Below are 13,822 nucleotides of genomic sequence, written 5' to 3'. Positions count from 1 at the left end.
GACAAACAAATGAACAAAAACAGGTCAAATGGTAACTGTTGTCTTTTGTTAGTTTTGACTGACAGTTGTTACAAATGTATTAATTCTATTTAAATCAACAAATAGATTTTTATTTTACAGATATTGACCAACATTAAAGAACATATATTTCATTATTTTTTGAAGGACTACAAAAACGTGAATATTTTTTAAAAATATATTTTACTGATTTTTTCTGTTTTGTTAAATTGCAGATAACTAGTAAAATATTTACAATTTACAAAATATTGCAAAAAAAAATACATAATGTCCACATCTAAAAAAATTGTATTTTTACAAATACTTATTTGTTCTTTTTTTAAAAAAAATTGTTTGGTTTTATTGTATTTAAATCAACCAACATTATCATATTCCTTTTTTTTGGGAAGTTTTTAGATTTTCTGTTTTTTTTTTTTCTTTTTCAGGATTTTTTATTTTTATTTTTTAAACGTTTCTCACCAGAACTCCAAACACGTCTCTCTTCATGACGAGCGTGTAGTCAAAGACCTTTACAGCAACCAGCTTGGTGACGGACACCACCTTGTTGCCCGTCATTCGGTCCCACTTCACGTTCTCCACCTGGACTGAAAAGGCCTCCAGGTGGGTTCCTTCCAGCCCACAGCTTTCAGAGAGTGTGTAGGTACAGGTGCCCTGGAAATCAAACCTTCGCCCATCAAAGGAGCGATAATGTGGGTCGCCGGAGGCCTGGCAGACACCCTTACCAATGGGGTGACATTTTTGGACGCCATATTCTATTTTGCACTTCTCATTGGGTCCACATGTGAACTTTTTGCACTCAACCTGAGAAAAAAAAAAAAACAGTCAAGGCACAAGAGACGTGTTATCAGTAACAAATCAGTTTTAAAAAATGCTTAAATTGTTCATTTTAGGATCCATTACCTCTCCATCTTGTGTGCACTTGCACTCCTCCTCACACTTCCCATTGGGATAAAAGACTTGGCCGGCGAGGTAGTATCGGTCGTTGTGGAGGCAGCCGCACTGTGAGAGGGGAACACATTTATCTCCACTGAGGATGTGTCCTTCATCACAGGAGCAGCCCTCCTCACAGCGATTCTGGCAGCCTTTAGGAGGAGCCAGACTCCGGCAAGATGCTGGACAGGAAGTCCCACAGACTTCATAGTGGCTGTGGGCGGAACATTTCATGGCTGCACACACGGGACACAGAAGACAATGTGAATTTTTCATTCACTGGAGATATTTTAATTTAGAACACAAAATGCATTTATTATAAAACTGCATTTAAAAAAGGAAACAAACAGTTTATTGTGCATTTTCCTTTTTTAATTGGAGCAAACAATAAGACAACACTGCTATTTGTTTTCTCAAATGTTGCTCCACTATTTCAGACTTTGTTCGAAGTTGATCTATTTGTTGCTTGAAACCCAAAACTAAGTTTTGTAAAAATATTTTTGGCAGAATTTTCACAATTTTATATGTTTTCAGAGCTGGGAATTTTTGTATTTTGACCCTCAAAAAACACCGAAGCAGGGAAGCCATTGTAGTGGTTCAATATTTGCTGAAATACAACACTGACAGACGTGAAATCTGGTGAAGACACAGACAAAATTGTTTCCAGCAGATTGTCATCAGTAGAATGTGATGTGTGGCAAGTATAAAAAGCCATTTTTTTGCTATTTGGCACAACAAAATGGTGATGTGGCCTCATTAGGAGCAAAAATACTGGTGTGCATATGGGTCTATATATTGTTGCTCCCATGTGGTTTTCATGGTGACATTTAACAACATCTGAACTAAACTATGAACAAAATCTGAAATGTTGCAGCAACATATTTCCTGAATTCTGTTGGAACTGACCCAGTATTGATTTTTTCTTTTTTCTAATTGAATGCATTTCTCACCACAGAACTGATTGGTTCTCCAGTTGTACACCTTGGCTCCTGCATCCTGGCAGACAGCCGTGTACGATCCAAGAGCGTCACACAGCACGTCCTTCCTGCCCTTAAACAAGCACACATCGTAAACGCAGTCTTCAAAGAAGTCGTCTGGATTCACCTTGGCGTGGCAGTCACGGAAAGGTCCTTTGGGGTCTCTCATTAGACCGCAGAAATCTTCCTTTTCGTATTTAACCTTCTGGGTAATGTCGCAACTAGGACACGCCCCTTTGCAGCCGTCTACACAGCCAGGGATCTCGGCCACTCGCCAGCTGGCACCGAATTTAGCCGGTGAGACGGATTTGTCGCCATTCTTTGGAGTCAGGTCGTCCTGGGCTTTGCCGTTGTAGTTGCCACAGAGGCCGCAGACAGCTCCCATGTAGTTGCTTGGCAGTGTCACAAACACAGCGCTTACCCAGTTAAAGGCGACTCTGAGGCCAAAATCTGTGGTGACAACAGCGTAGCGGCCGCTCTTTTGCGCAGATACCTTTCCTTCAGCTAGTGTGAAGGGCAGGTTAACCAGCTCATTGTTTACCTGAAGGAGAACACGCAGTGGTATTTGTACGCAAAGGTGAAATACTCAGTATAGCAAAGAATTTGGCTAAATGTGATGTCCTTCTTACCATAATCAGGCCTTTGTGTGTCTTAGTAATGACAAGGCTGAGGGAGAACACCTTGATCTCTACTAACTTGGTGTAAGAGACCGCCTTGCTGCCACGGTGGTCATTCTGCACCAGCACTTCAAAGGGCACTAACTCTGGGTCCTTGGAGCAGAGTGCGACAAGCTGGTACACACAAGTGCCCTGAAAGTCAAACTTTTTCTTGTCAAAGGTCTTGTAATGGGGATCACCTGTTGCCTGGCAGGTGCTGTGGGACACTGCTTGGCACCCTCTGATGCCATCAACCACCTGGCACTTCGTCCCCATCCCGCAGCCTTTATCCTTGCACTCAACGCGTCTGCTTCCGGCGACACATTTACACCGTCGCCGACAGTTTTGGTCGGCCCAGAATTCCTCCCCGGCAGGAATGTACCGACCCTCGTAGGTACAACCGCACTGATCGGCAGGCACGCACTTATCTCCGCTCAAAACAAAGCCGGTGTCGCAAGTGCAGGTCTCCACACACTTGCGTTTGCATTTTGAGGGAGCGTTGGGCTCAGAACAAGTGGCGGGACAGGCATTGCCGCAGAGCTCATAGTGGCTGTTGGCGGGACATCTGTCAGCTTTATGGAGGAGAATAGAGTGTGACACGTTGGTAACTGAAGACATGACATAAAATGTATGTTATATTCATCATTAATTTTGATGAAACTACTTACGGCATCGTGCTATTTTCCTCCAGTCTTGAACCTGGATGCCAGCAGCCTGGCAGGCTAGAGAGTAAACCTCTAGTGCACTGCAAAGGAGACGTCGAAGACCGCCTCCCATGCATACATCATATTTACAGTTCTCCAGGTATGCTTGTGGGTCAACGACAGCATGACATTTGCTAAATGGCCCATTTTCTATACGTGTGATGAGCCCACAAAATATGTCTCCCTCCCACTTTTTCATCAGGCTGTTTTCACAGCGATCACACCCAGCCACACAGTCATCTCTGCAAGCATCGTCTTTCACCAACCCCGGCACCTTCCAGCTTCTTGCAAAGGCCACTGGCCCGCCTGCCTGAGTGCCAGAGGGTGTGGTGAAGTCATCGCTGGGGTTGCCATTGAAGTTCCCACACAGGCCACAAGTCTTGCCGACGTATTTTCCGCACAGAGTCACCGTGAGGTAGTGTTCCCAGTCATAACTGACTTCCAGACCAAAATCGGTCTCAATGATCACGGAGCGGCCGCTTTGAAACATGTGAATCTTGTCGTTTTTCAAGACTATCGGTAAACACGACACACTGTTGTCAACCTGCAGCAAATAAAAACACATCATAAAGACACTGAAGTCAAGACGGTGTTCAAAGATATGCAAAAGAGTATCAGATAGTAAATTAGAAACCTTACCCTCACGCGACCCGTTTCGGACCGAGCCACTGTGATGGTGAAGCCATACACCTTCACTGTGACCAGGCCGACATACGAAACTCTGAGGCTTCCTCTGTTCTCATTCTGGGCGAGGACCTCAAAGGCTGGGAGATCATCATCTTTTCCACAGTTTTTAGCAATGACATACGTGCAGGTGCCCATAAAGTCAAAGCGTCGCCCATCAAAAGAACGGTAGTGAGGGTCTCCCATGGCCCAGCAGGTACCGGGCTTGTGTTCTGGCTTGGGGACGCAGCTGGCATAGTCACCCTTCATCTCACACACCTCATCGGGGCTGCAGGTGATACTACTACAGGACAAAGAGCCTGAAAAAAAAAGGTAAATATAATTAATGTTGGCATCATTGTTGTAATGCATTGGGAAATATTCTCCAAAATGGCAGCATGTGTGTGTGTGTGTGTGTCTTACCTGGCTGTATACACTGTGCTGGGGCACCATAACCATTCATCTGACTGACTCCTATACTGTAGAGAGCAAAAGGGGAACCAGAGCTGGACACAGTGTGCCTGTTGTTGCCAGGTTTTAGTATGTAGGACATTTCTGCGTAAGAGAAATCTGTCCCTGCAACCTTTTTCCAATTCATGGTACGAGGTAAGTTTGCACCATCTAACCTCAGCGTTGCGGTCGCGCTGGTTTGTGCTACGATCAGGGCTTGGTTTTCAAAATCTTCCAGAGCTTCGAGTGAGTAGGAAGAGCACAAGTGGTTTGTGGACAGAATGGTCATCAAGAACGGGTCGTAGTATTTGATCCAGTTTGGTCTAACGCCGTTGAAGAGCATGAGCACCTGGATGCCGTGATCAGCCTGAATGAACAGCGTTTGAGAGCTGCGAGATTCCAGCTCCTTTGTCTGCCCCTGGTTCAAAGTGAAATCCTCTTTACGGTTGCTGTATTGAACAGTGACTTTGGTGGGCTGGGAGGCCTGGAGGTAGACACTATCGTACTTCTTCTGGAAGCTCAGGGGGGCCACGATGAAGCTGGATCCCCAGCGGCTGACTGGTATGAGCTGCTCGTACACGTGGTTGCATTTTGAGAATTTCCAGGTGCATGTGTGACCCGTGAACACAGCGACAGGGTGCTGGGAGGAAACTCTGGACCCAGTGAGTTCATACCTGCTCTGGAGCTGGACGCTCTCATACGGCTGCAGATTGATTTTCATTTTGCTGCCACCGTTGTAGACGCGGCGCTGGAAGCTGATCGGCCCTTTTGGGATAATCTCTACTGTGTTGCTCTCTTTTCCATTCGTCACAGAGAACTCTTTATAGGAACCGGATGGGCTTCCAGCAGGTGTAAAGATGAAGTACTCTGTGCCCCATTCAGTGATCGGATGCACCACAGCGGTGTCTGCCGTGTACAGCTTGTAGCTGAAGGAGGTTACAGTTATGTCTGCCGAGGCTTCGATGCGCACCGTATTGGGAGACTTCTTGCTGTCGTACATCTCAACACTATTGGGGAGAGTGATGGTGACCCCCTCGCCAGCGTTTAGAGCTTTTTCTTGCTTGAAATTTAAGGGAGGCACTTGCACTGTCACTTTAGCATTCGCCTGAACAGCGGTGATGTATAGCTGAAAGCGAGGAGTATCATAGCGTGGAGCATAATTCTGCATAAATGACAGCGCGAACTCCCTCCCTGCCCATCCTGCGCTAGACGGACCTGACAGATGGAGAGAGAGCAAGGAACAAGAAAAACACATGTCACAAGAAGGGCTTTTTTTTTTCCCCTCAAAGTTCCTCTAAAATGAAGGCGTCAGGCAAAACTGTGCTTCACAAATCGCGTGTATGATGAAAATATGTCAAAAAAGCATTAGGAAATTAGTAAGACTATTTGTGCCAAGGCAATCAAAGGATTCGCAGACTGGCAAATACAAAAACTTGGCTTGAGACTTCTTGGATACACAGTACAAAGAAACAATATGACACCAAAGAGAAAGAGACTGAAAATGCCTCCATTTCAAAGTTAAAAAGCAGGGATGAATGCTGGTGTATAATGAATGGATTGCTTTTTTTTTGCTTGATAACCATTGTGAGAGATTTAGACGGAGGAATAGTCACTTGACTGCTTCTCAGCGGCACTCAATAAGTCACTTGCGCAGACAATATAATTGCATAATGGAAATATTATCAATATCTGCGCTTTTGCTGTGAAAAGACCACTTTCTGGGCTCAGTCAGGGCCTGGGGGATTTAGATTACACTCCTGTTTCACCCATTCAGTTTTAATAGTTCCAACTCAATAGCAGCTAAAGGTAAATGCTATTCCCAACAAAAGCAAATTTCAATTTAGATGGCTATCCTTTATGTGCCTGCTCTCTCAAATTCCTCGCCTGTTTAACATTCTGCCTCGTTCGCACAAGCACCTGGTATGGCTGCACAACAATGCTCTGAAGCGATGGGGCTGGCAACCTGGATAAATGGCTTCAAATTGAACTATCACTTCGCTGCACATCCAGCAACGGAATTTGTGAAGTAATTAGATTTTAGTCGGATTTAAAAGTTGTTAATTGTAGGCTGCAATCTTAATAGATATTAGAAGGGGAAAAAAGGACTTTCCTGATTTTTTTTAAAGTCATTTTTAACACTACAACTGTTTGCATATATTAAACTTAAGAGATAAACCACCTGCCACGATTAAATTAAAAAAAAAAAATACAAATAAAAAATAAAAAGCAAAGTATAAGCATTAAAAAAAATTGACTTACAGGTGAGAAAAGCCCCCAAAACACAAAGCAGCAACAGGGTCCCCATAGCTGAAAGAGAGAATTTTATATTAATTCAATAATGTAAATGCATTAACTTGACCCACCCGAAAATGTACAAGTTCTTTAACAGAACAGTTCTTACCTGCAAAGAGACACACGTATGATTACATGGTCGTTTTGCAGCTCCATCCTTTTATACACTAACGAGCAAGAAAACACCAGCCCCCAAAAACACCTCATGACTCTGAAAAACAATACCCTTCCTCTAAAACAAATTAAGGCAGAACTTGGCACTAACTTTTAGGTCCTGCTGTATGTTGACATAAGTGTCAGGTCTAATACAAACTGCATGTATTCATGTTTTACTGGAAGCAGCAACACACCCCGTGACGGCTACATCCTGCATTTTATTATTTTAATAAAAAGATCTGCTGAGAATCAACACACGACCTCCTTAATAATTAGTATTAATGCAGAAGAGACTATCTATAGGCTATACGAAACAGTGTATTTGAACAAAAAGTACTCAATTCCTTAATCACCACATCATTAATGCATTATTAGAGAGGTTTATAGATAGGTTTATATGACATGACCCAGTTTTTTTTCCTTATCTTTTTTTAATCAGCAAAAAAATTCCCTCGCCACTTGATATTTAACATGAGACAGAAATAGGTCAGTTTGATTATTCGCCCACACTCAGCTTGTATTGTATATTCTGGTGTAACCAAACATAATTATTCATTTCAGAAGGCGAGACTGTGATAAGACCAAAACTCCCAAAGTTACCCAAAGAGTTTTTGAGTGAGTAGCCATCTAGCAGTCTCGTTTGATAAGACGGCAGGCGTTTGAACATATGGACAATATTTAGCTTTGATATCTCACTGTCAAACACAGTTGTTTTTTAAATTCATTTTTCTTTTTTTTTCTTTTTTTTAAAATGAAAAACAAACCATAAAAATGTCCTTTAAAGTAAATTCTGATTTTTAAATATTTTTTTTTCCACATAGACTGTCACATTTTTGTTTTTGTAGTTTGACAAATGGTTTTTAATCAATTTTTATTTTTTTAAATTCACATTTTATTTAATTACAGTTACTTCCTCTATTTTTTTTTCTTACTTTTAATGCCAGAATAATGAGAGAGACAAGTCTTTAGAGATTCTTTTATTACTTTCTTCAAAGTCAGAAGTTTCCATACATTTCCTTAGTATTTGGTGGCATTGCCTATAAGCTGTATGACTTCTCACGAGCTTCTCACACTGGCTTGCTGAGCCTTGCTTAAGCCACCTTGCTCCACACCCCGTTTCAGCTCTGCCCACAAATTTTCTTCCATTTTCTTTGGCCACTCCAAAACATTGGACTTTTGGACACAAGCTTTAACTTCCTGGCTGATGTCTTAAAATGTTGCTTGAATATTTCCAAATAATTTTCCTCATGATGCCATCTATCCATTTTGTGAAGTGCATCAGTCCGTCCTGTAGCAAACACCCCCACAACATGATGCTGCCACCCCCGTGCTTCACAGTTGGGATGGTGTTCTCAGGCTTCAAGCTTCCCCCTTTTTCCTCCAAATGTAACGATGGTCATTAAGGCCAAACAGTTCAATTTTAGTTTCATCAGACCACAGGACATCTCTCCAGAAATTAAGGTTTTTGGCCCTGTGTGCATCTGCAAACTGTATTCTGGTTTCTTTTGGAGTAATGTCTTCTTCCTCTCTGAGTGTCCTTTCAGCCCATGTCGGTACAGGACTGGTTTCACTGTGGATAGTGACTCTCTCTGACCAGCTTCAGCAGCATCTTCACAAGGTCTTTTGTTCTGGGGTTGATACTCTCTTTTTACACAAAAATGCTTTGTCTCTGGGACACAGGAAGGAGACAGGTTCTAAGTGTTATGATGGCTGGACATTCCCATGGTGTTTATACTTGCATATAATTATTTGAACATATGAGCGTGGAACCTTCAGCCACCTGGGCATTGTACCCAAGGATGAACCAGACTTGTGGAGGTCAATTTGGTAATCCTAACTGACCGAAAACAGGAAAAGTTTGATTTAATGTCAGACAGTGAGGAAAAAAAGGTTATGTGTCTTTTTATACAGTGTATGTAAACTTCTGGTTTTGACAGTTTCTTTACAGTGCAGGTTTCTTAATGCCGGTTTCCTTGTGTAGAATGTACATGATCGTAGATTTCTACTACAGAGAAATCAAACGGTGTTCACATACTTTTTGGAAAAGCTGAACATTATATACGAACATTTCAGTCAGAAGTGGTTGCGTGTTAATTCCTCCTTTCTACCTGATTCTTTTGCTATTTAGTGTTTTATATCACACGTGTCCCTTCTAATCAGAGACAAACGTTTTGCTAGCCTGTAAGCTCTTCTCAATACAGAAACCACAATTTGAAGCCAGTTCATCCTTATTTGTTGTGTCCTGGTTGACGCTTGCAAAAGGTGTGGATGATTACATGGAAGTGAGACATGACATATTAAACCAACATTTCTGTCGAATGGCAGTAGTTGTGCTGAACGGGCGGTTTCTGTTGGTTTTGTGTGCCACCCAAAGAATGACAACGTGTGGTGGAAGGCGCAACAATCGTTTGTGTTGGAGAGAAAGTAAACAGAACTTGGCTCTCAAAAGTTTGCATTAGAGTTTTTATAAAAATAGTGATTAAAAACTCAAATATTGAAATGGTGTTCAGAAGGTGCTGGGCAGGGCAGCGGTAAGCCCGGTTTAGTTATTGTTCTGCATTCAGATAAAGGTGTGCCCTCATTACTGCCTTTTCTGTTGGAGCCTATTCAACACTGGCTGGAGATAACCTTATTTTCAAAGGTTTATGGGCCTAACTAGTCAGAGTGCAGCCAAGTATTATGTAAAATGAGTTCAGAGTCTAAATGACAGACTATGCAAAGTTGTTTAAATTGTTATTGTGTTTAAACATTTAAGAACACATTCAGCCCCGAGCATTACAATGACCAGTCTTCATCCAGTGAAGCCGCTGTGAGAACAGCAAACTCATTCATTGTTAAAGTGATGTTAAAATGCCTAATTAGTGAAAACACATTACTATTGTTGTGGAAAACATCACTTACCAGCCAGGACAGTTGGGGACAACACACGACTTGACATCGTGTGAGTGCAGGTCATTAAGGTTTCCACACAATTTGCCTGAATACCAGAGAGGCACCTTGACTGTCGCCATAGTAACACCAATCGCTATCTCCAGCTCTGACTTTAACCCAGTGTCTCTCCTCAGGACCACAATGACCTCTGATTTATCCTGGTTCACGTCCAGATGACAGGGACAACCCCGAGGGCAAAGTGTGAGGAAGTGTCCGTCCACCTTTGGGATGCAACACTGAGTTAATGAGGTCAAACGCTGGGAATCCTCTAAATATGTTTCAGCTTTGTGCACTTAAACCTTCACTGTGCCTTCCTGTATGGCAATTGATGAACCATGCAGGAGAATTTGAAACACAGCGACAAGCCTGGAGGAGCTGCCGTCACAAGGTCCACGGTAGGAGATTAAGTTGAACCACTGGTCACAGAGGGACGTTAGACTGTAGGGTAACCGAGGCTAACCAAGTGGAAACATGGAGACTGCTCCTGAACTCACAAACTTCAGGTTTGTCGTAACAGCCCCAGGTAGCGCTCCCCAGGGCACATTGCTGCCCCGGGCTGCAGCGCACCTCGTCACAGATCGCCCCACCTAATGGGTGGCACCAGCATCTCTGGGTGCAGTCGTTTATGTACATCCATCTAACAAGAAGCGACAACAAAATCATGCAGCTGCTCTGAAATACTCCATGTGAACTAAGGATCGCCATTTTTTTTTCTTTTAGGGCCGATATTGATGCTGATTGCAAGTCACGGAGAAATAACTGATATTTGCACCCGATATACCTTAAACATAATGTCATTCATAACTAGGCTTCTTCATTATTAAGGACTCTAAATATGTTAAATAGAAATAGAGTAATTAAATTAGGATGCTCTCCTCTGTTTTTGTGTGATTGATTAGTTTGCCTATTGCAGCTATGCCCGCGGTTTTTGTAACCTTTCGCTCTTCTGTCACTGTTTTTGCCCACTAATCTTAAAGCATTATCAGTTAGTGTTCTCCAGACTCTGTTTCAGGGTAATCTGTGGCTGCTTTTGAATTTAGCCGCCAGCCGTTAGCGTAGCCTTTGCCACTGTGACAGGAGCTAAATTCTGAGTTTTTGGCAACGGCTTGTGTTTCAGCTTTTGCAGTCTCTGCTTGAGAAACATTTCTGAGACCATAGAGTGACTCCAGACAGAGAGGACCTGAAGTAGCATGTTTAATTTATCAATAGTCTGTCAATAAGAATACAGATACCGGTAATTGGGGAAAATGCCAAGTACAGGCCACGTTAATTGGCCAGGTGGATAATCAGTGAACCCAGATTTTCCCAAGAGAATGTGCGTTGCATTATTGTCTGTTCATCTTGTGATTACCTTGATGTATGTATCGTGAAGAGCACAGCCACATTGACTGTAAGGTACGCACTCGCCTCCATCCAACACATTTCCATTGCTGCACTGGCAGCCTTCTGCACAACTGGGTGCTGAAGAACCAGTCTGGAGCAGAGCAGGGCCTGAGTTGGAGCTGGAGTCAACACAATCTGTTGGGCTGCTGCGGTCCGGACACTGGAGAGCTGGTGGTAGAAAATGCAGCGACGACTTAGAGCGGATCATGCACTTGATTTAAACTGTGATCAAGTTGACTTCCTTACAGCAAACAGTGTCCTCTCTCCACGGTCCCACTGATGTTCCTTTGTCCTGGCAGGCTGCAGAATACGCTTCCACGGCTAACCATGTGGCCATGTGCCCTACCCCAGCACAAACCGCCCTCATGCACATGTGTATGTAAATATCCAGCTCCACGCCACTCTTCCAGCAATGATGGAATTGAATGCCACCGACCAACAGATTGTTCTGTTATGTGGAGAAAGATTGCACTCAACACACTCTCTCCCACAGGTGTCAGTCATAGACTGTATAAAAGATGGACGTAGCAACCGGCCCTGAAAAATGAAGCCAACACAGAAGTGTCAAAACCTGCAATATGCCTATGTCCGCTAGTCCTGGCTCCAAAAAGCCCTGGCTCCCATAGAAATGAATTGGAAAAGAAGTGATCACAGATCACGAAATACTGCATTCCTCCAGCTCAGGATTTTTAAAAAAAAATAGTTTTCATGGTCAAGTCCAGAGATCAGGTGGGCAATCTGAAAATAAATCAATACAGAATTTTAAAAAAATCTTCAAAATTTTGCAGGGCAAGGGGCGTGGCTGGCTTGATTGACAGTCGGCAGCGACCATACAGATGAAGCGAGCATAAATATGGGAGAGGGCCTGGCTCTCAATCCGTCTGACCAATCACTGCTCCTATGGCTCCGCCCCCCTCCGACGATTTTTGCCACTGGCTCCAAAAATCCAAGATGTCAACCAGGAAGTAACAAAACCCTGGCTTCATTTTCTCAGTGCAGAAACCAACGGGTGACGTCACGGTAGCTACGTCCATCTTTTATACAGTCTATGGTGTCGGTGCAGTGCTGTCCAGGAGATACGAACGCCCAGCTGTGCAGAAACTCTGCAAAGTCATTGGCAAGACGACCATTTCTGAGCTGCAGGTCATCGGATCTGTCCCCATTGAAGTTTCCACAGAGGCCTGAAGATGCAGCATCACACACCTGTGGCGCGATCAGCCTGAGGTATTGGGTCGAGGACAGGTCAATTCCAACCCCAGACTGTGTCCTGATTTTCAGTTTACTGCCAGCTTGGTATGCTTTAAGTTCTCCATTGTCAAAAGGTTCATTGTGTTCTTCTTCATTTGTCTGAAACCACAGAGGCGGTTAGACTAGGTTAGGTTAGAAAAAAAATCTTTGCAGCCATAAGTTCACATAGACTGGAGAACTTACTTTCATTCTCCAAAGAGTTTCAGGGTCAATGGACACTTCCAGTGAAAGCAAGTGAAATTCAAGTCTGCTGATTATCAGAAAGCCATTCTTGTCCTTTACAAAGCAAAGCAGCACAGTATAGTCTTGCATGGCTTTATAGGACGAGAGAGCAGACAGTACATAGGTACAAGCACCATGGTGAGGCAGAATAACACCATCAAAAATGATGTAGCCAAAGCCAGCAAACACCTGGCACACCCCATACAGCAAATCAGGGCTATCATTTCCCTAACAGCTCTCCAGCGGGGTGCAGGTCACTTCTCCTCTTATACAGTCACACTTTTGGCAGCTTTTCTCAGAGTAGAAGTGGCCAATGGGGTGATATTGGCCCTCATGCATGCAGCCGCAGTCAGAAAGCAGAACACACTGGCCGTCACTGAGGACGTAGCCGGGGTCACGCTGGCAGCCCTCCTCACAGCCACAGTCTGCCTGAGAAGATAGGTCAGTGCACACTGCAGGGCATTGAGGCCCACAGAGCTCATAGTGGCTATTCTCAGGGCATGACATACCTAAAGCAGGAGGGAAGATGAAGTTTTACTTTCTTGTGATGTATTTAAACACAACTTCCTGCTTTTAAAGAACGTAATACATCCAATACTCAACAATAAATCCACTTGTATCCAACATAATATTGTTGGTTCACACCCCGGGCACAGCCTGTTCTCACTGCTGCCCCAAGAGGTTCTGGTCCATCAAGGCATCCAGATTCATCAACACGTTCTACCCAAGTGCAATACGGGTACTGAATGCACACTAGTCTATAGTCTTTACTATTTATCACATATATTTATACTATACTATATTATACAATTATATCATAATTACATTTTAATTATTATTATACATGATACTGTATTTTGTATATATTTATTACTTATAATAATTATTTAGATTTCTCATACACCCACAGCGTTCCTACCCCAACAGTGCAATATATTTATTCTACCGTTTGGCTAACTGTACGTACTTCCTACTGGCTCCTTTTGTAAATACATGTACATAATCATGTTTGTCTTTTTATACTTTTACTTTTTATACTTCTGCACCACTGGAGTTGTCCTTTAATTTCGTTGTACCTTGTGTATGATGACACTAAAAGGCATTCTATTCTATTCTATTCTATTCTATTTATTAATACATAAGTCCATGCAGAGGTGCCCCGCTGTGTAAAAAAAAAAAAAAATTAGAAAAA

At 43.0% G+C, this 13,822-nt stretch overlaps 2 protein-coding genes across 3 annotated transcripts in view; both read right to left on the bottom strand.

The window, feature by feature from the left end:
• fcgbp (Fc gamma binding protein) overlaps positions 1–6,820 on the bottom strand; it is an 18,504-nt gene extending 11,684 nt beyond the window's left edge. For both annotated transcript variants that reach the window (XM_008301056.1, XM_008301057.1), the window contains exons 1-9: positions 6,800–6,820; positions 6,658–6,705; positions 4,372–5,613; positions 3,925–4,268; positions 3,250–3,829; positions 2,555–3,153; positions 1,899–2,466; positions 919–1,184; positions 478–819 (exon numbers count right to left, since the gene is read on the bottom strand). In XM_008301056.1, coding sequence (XP_008299278.1) covers positions 478–819; positions 919–1,184; positions 1,899–2,466; positions 2,555–3,153; positions 3,250–3,829; positions 3,925–4,268; positions 4,372–5,613; positions 6,658–6,703 — 3,987 coding nt within the window. In that variant the 5' untranslated portion in view covers positions 6,704–6,705; positions 6,800–6,820. The remainder of the gene's footprint in view (positions 1–477; positions 820–918; positions 1,185–1,898; positions 2,467–2,554; positions 3,154–3,249; positions 3,830–3,924; positions 4,269–4,371; positions 5,614–6,657; positions 6,706–6,799) is intronic.
• A 4,194-nt stretch (positions 6,821–11,014) lies between these two features.
• On the bottom strand, positions 11,015–11,598 carry LOC103371662 (alpha-tectorin-like). The gene is made up of 2 exons (XM_008301059.1): positions 11,407–11,598; positions 11,015–11,328 (listed from the first exon to the last, which is right to left on the bottom strand). Exons 1-2 carry the CDS (start codon positions 11,531–11,533, stop codon positions 11,114–11,116), a joined length of 342 nt encoding a protein of 113 aa, XP_008299281.1. The 5' UTR covers positions 11,534–11,598; the 3' UTR covers positions 11,015–11,113.
• Positions 11,599–13,822: the final 2,224 nt, after the last annotated feature.

The sequence above is a fragment of the Stegastes partitus genome, unplaced genomic scaffold, assembly GCF_000690725.1.
Source record: "Stegastes partitus isolate 25-593 unplaced genomic scaffold, Stegastes_partitus-1.0.2 Scaffold1625, whole genome shotgun sequence".
Lineage (NCBI taxonomy): Eukaryota > Metazoa > Chordata > Actinopteri > Pomacentridae > Stegastes > Stegastes partitus.
This window is presented reverse-complemented; position numbering and strand designations above follow the sequence as displayed.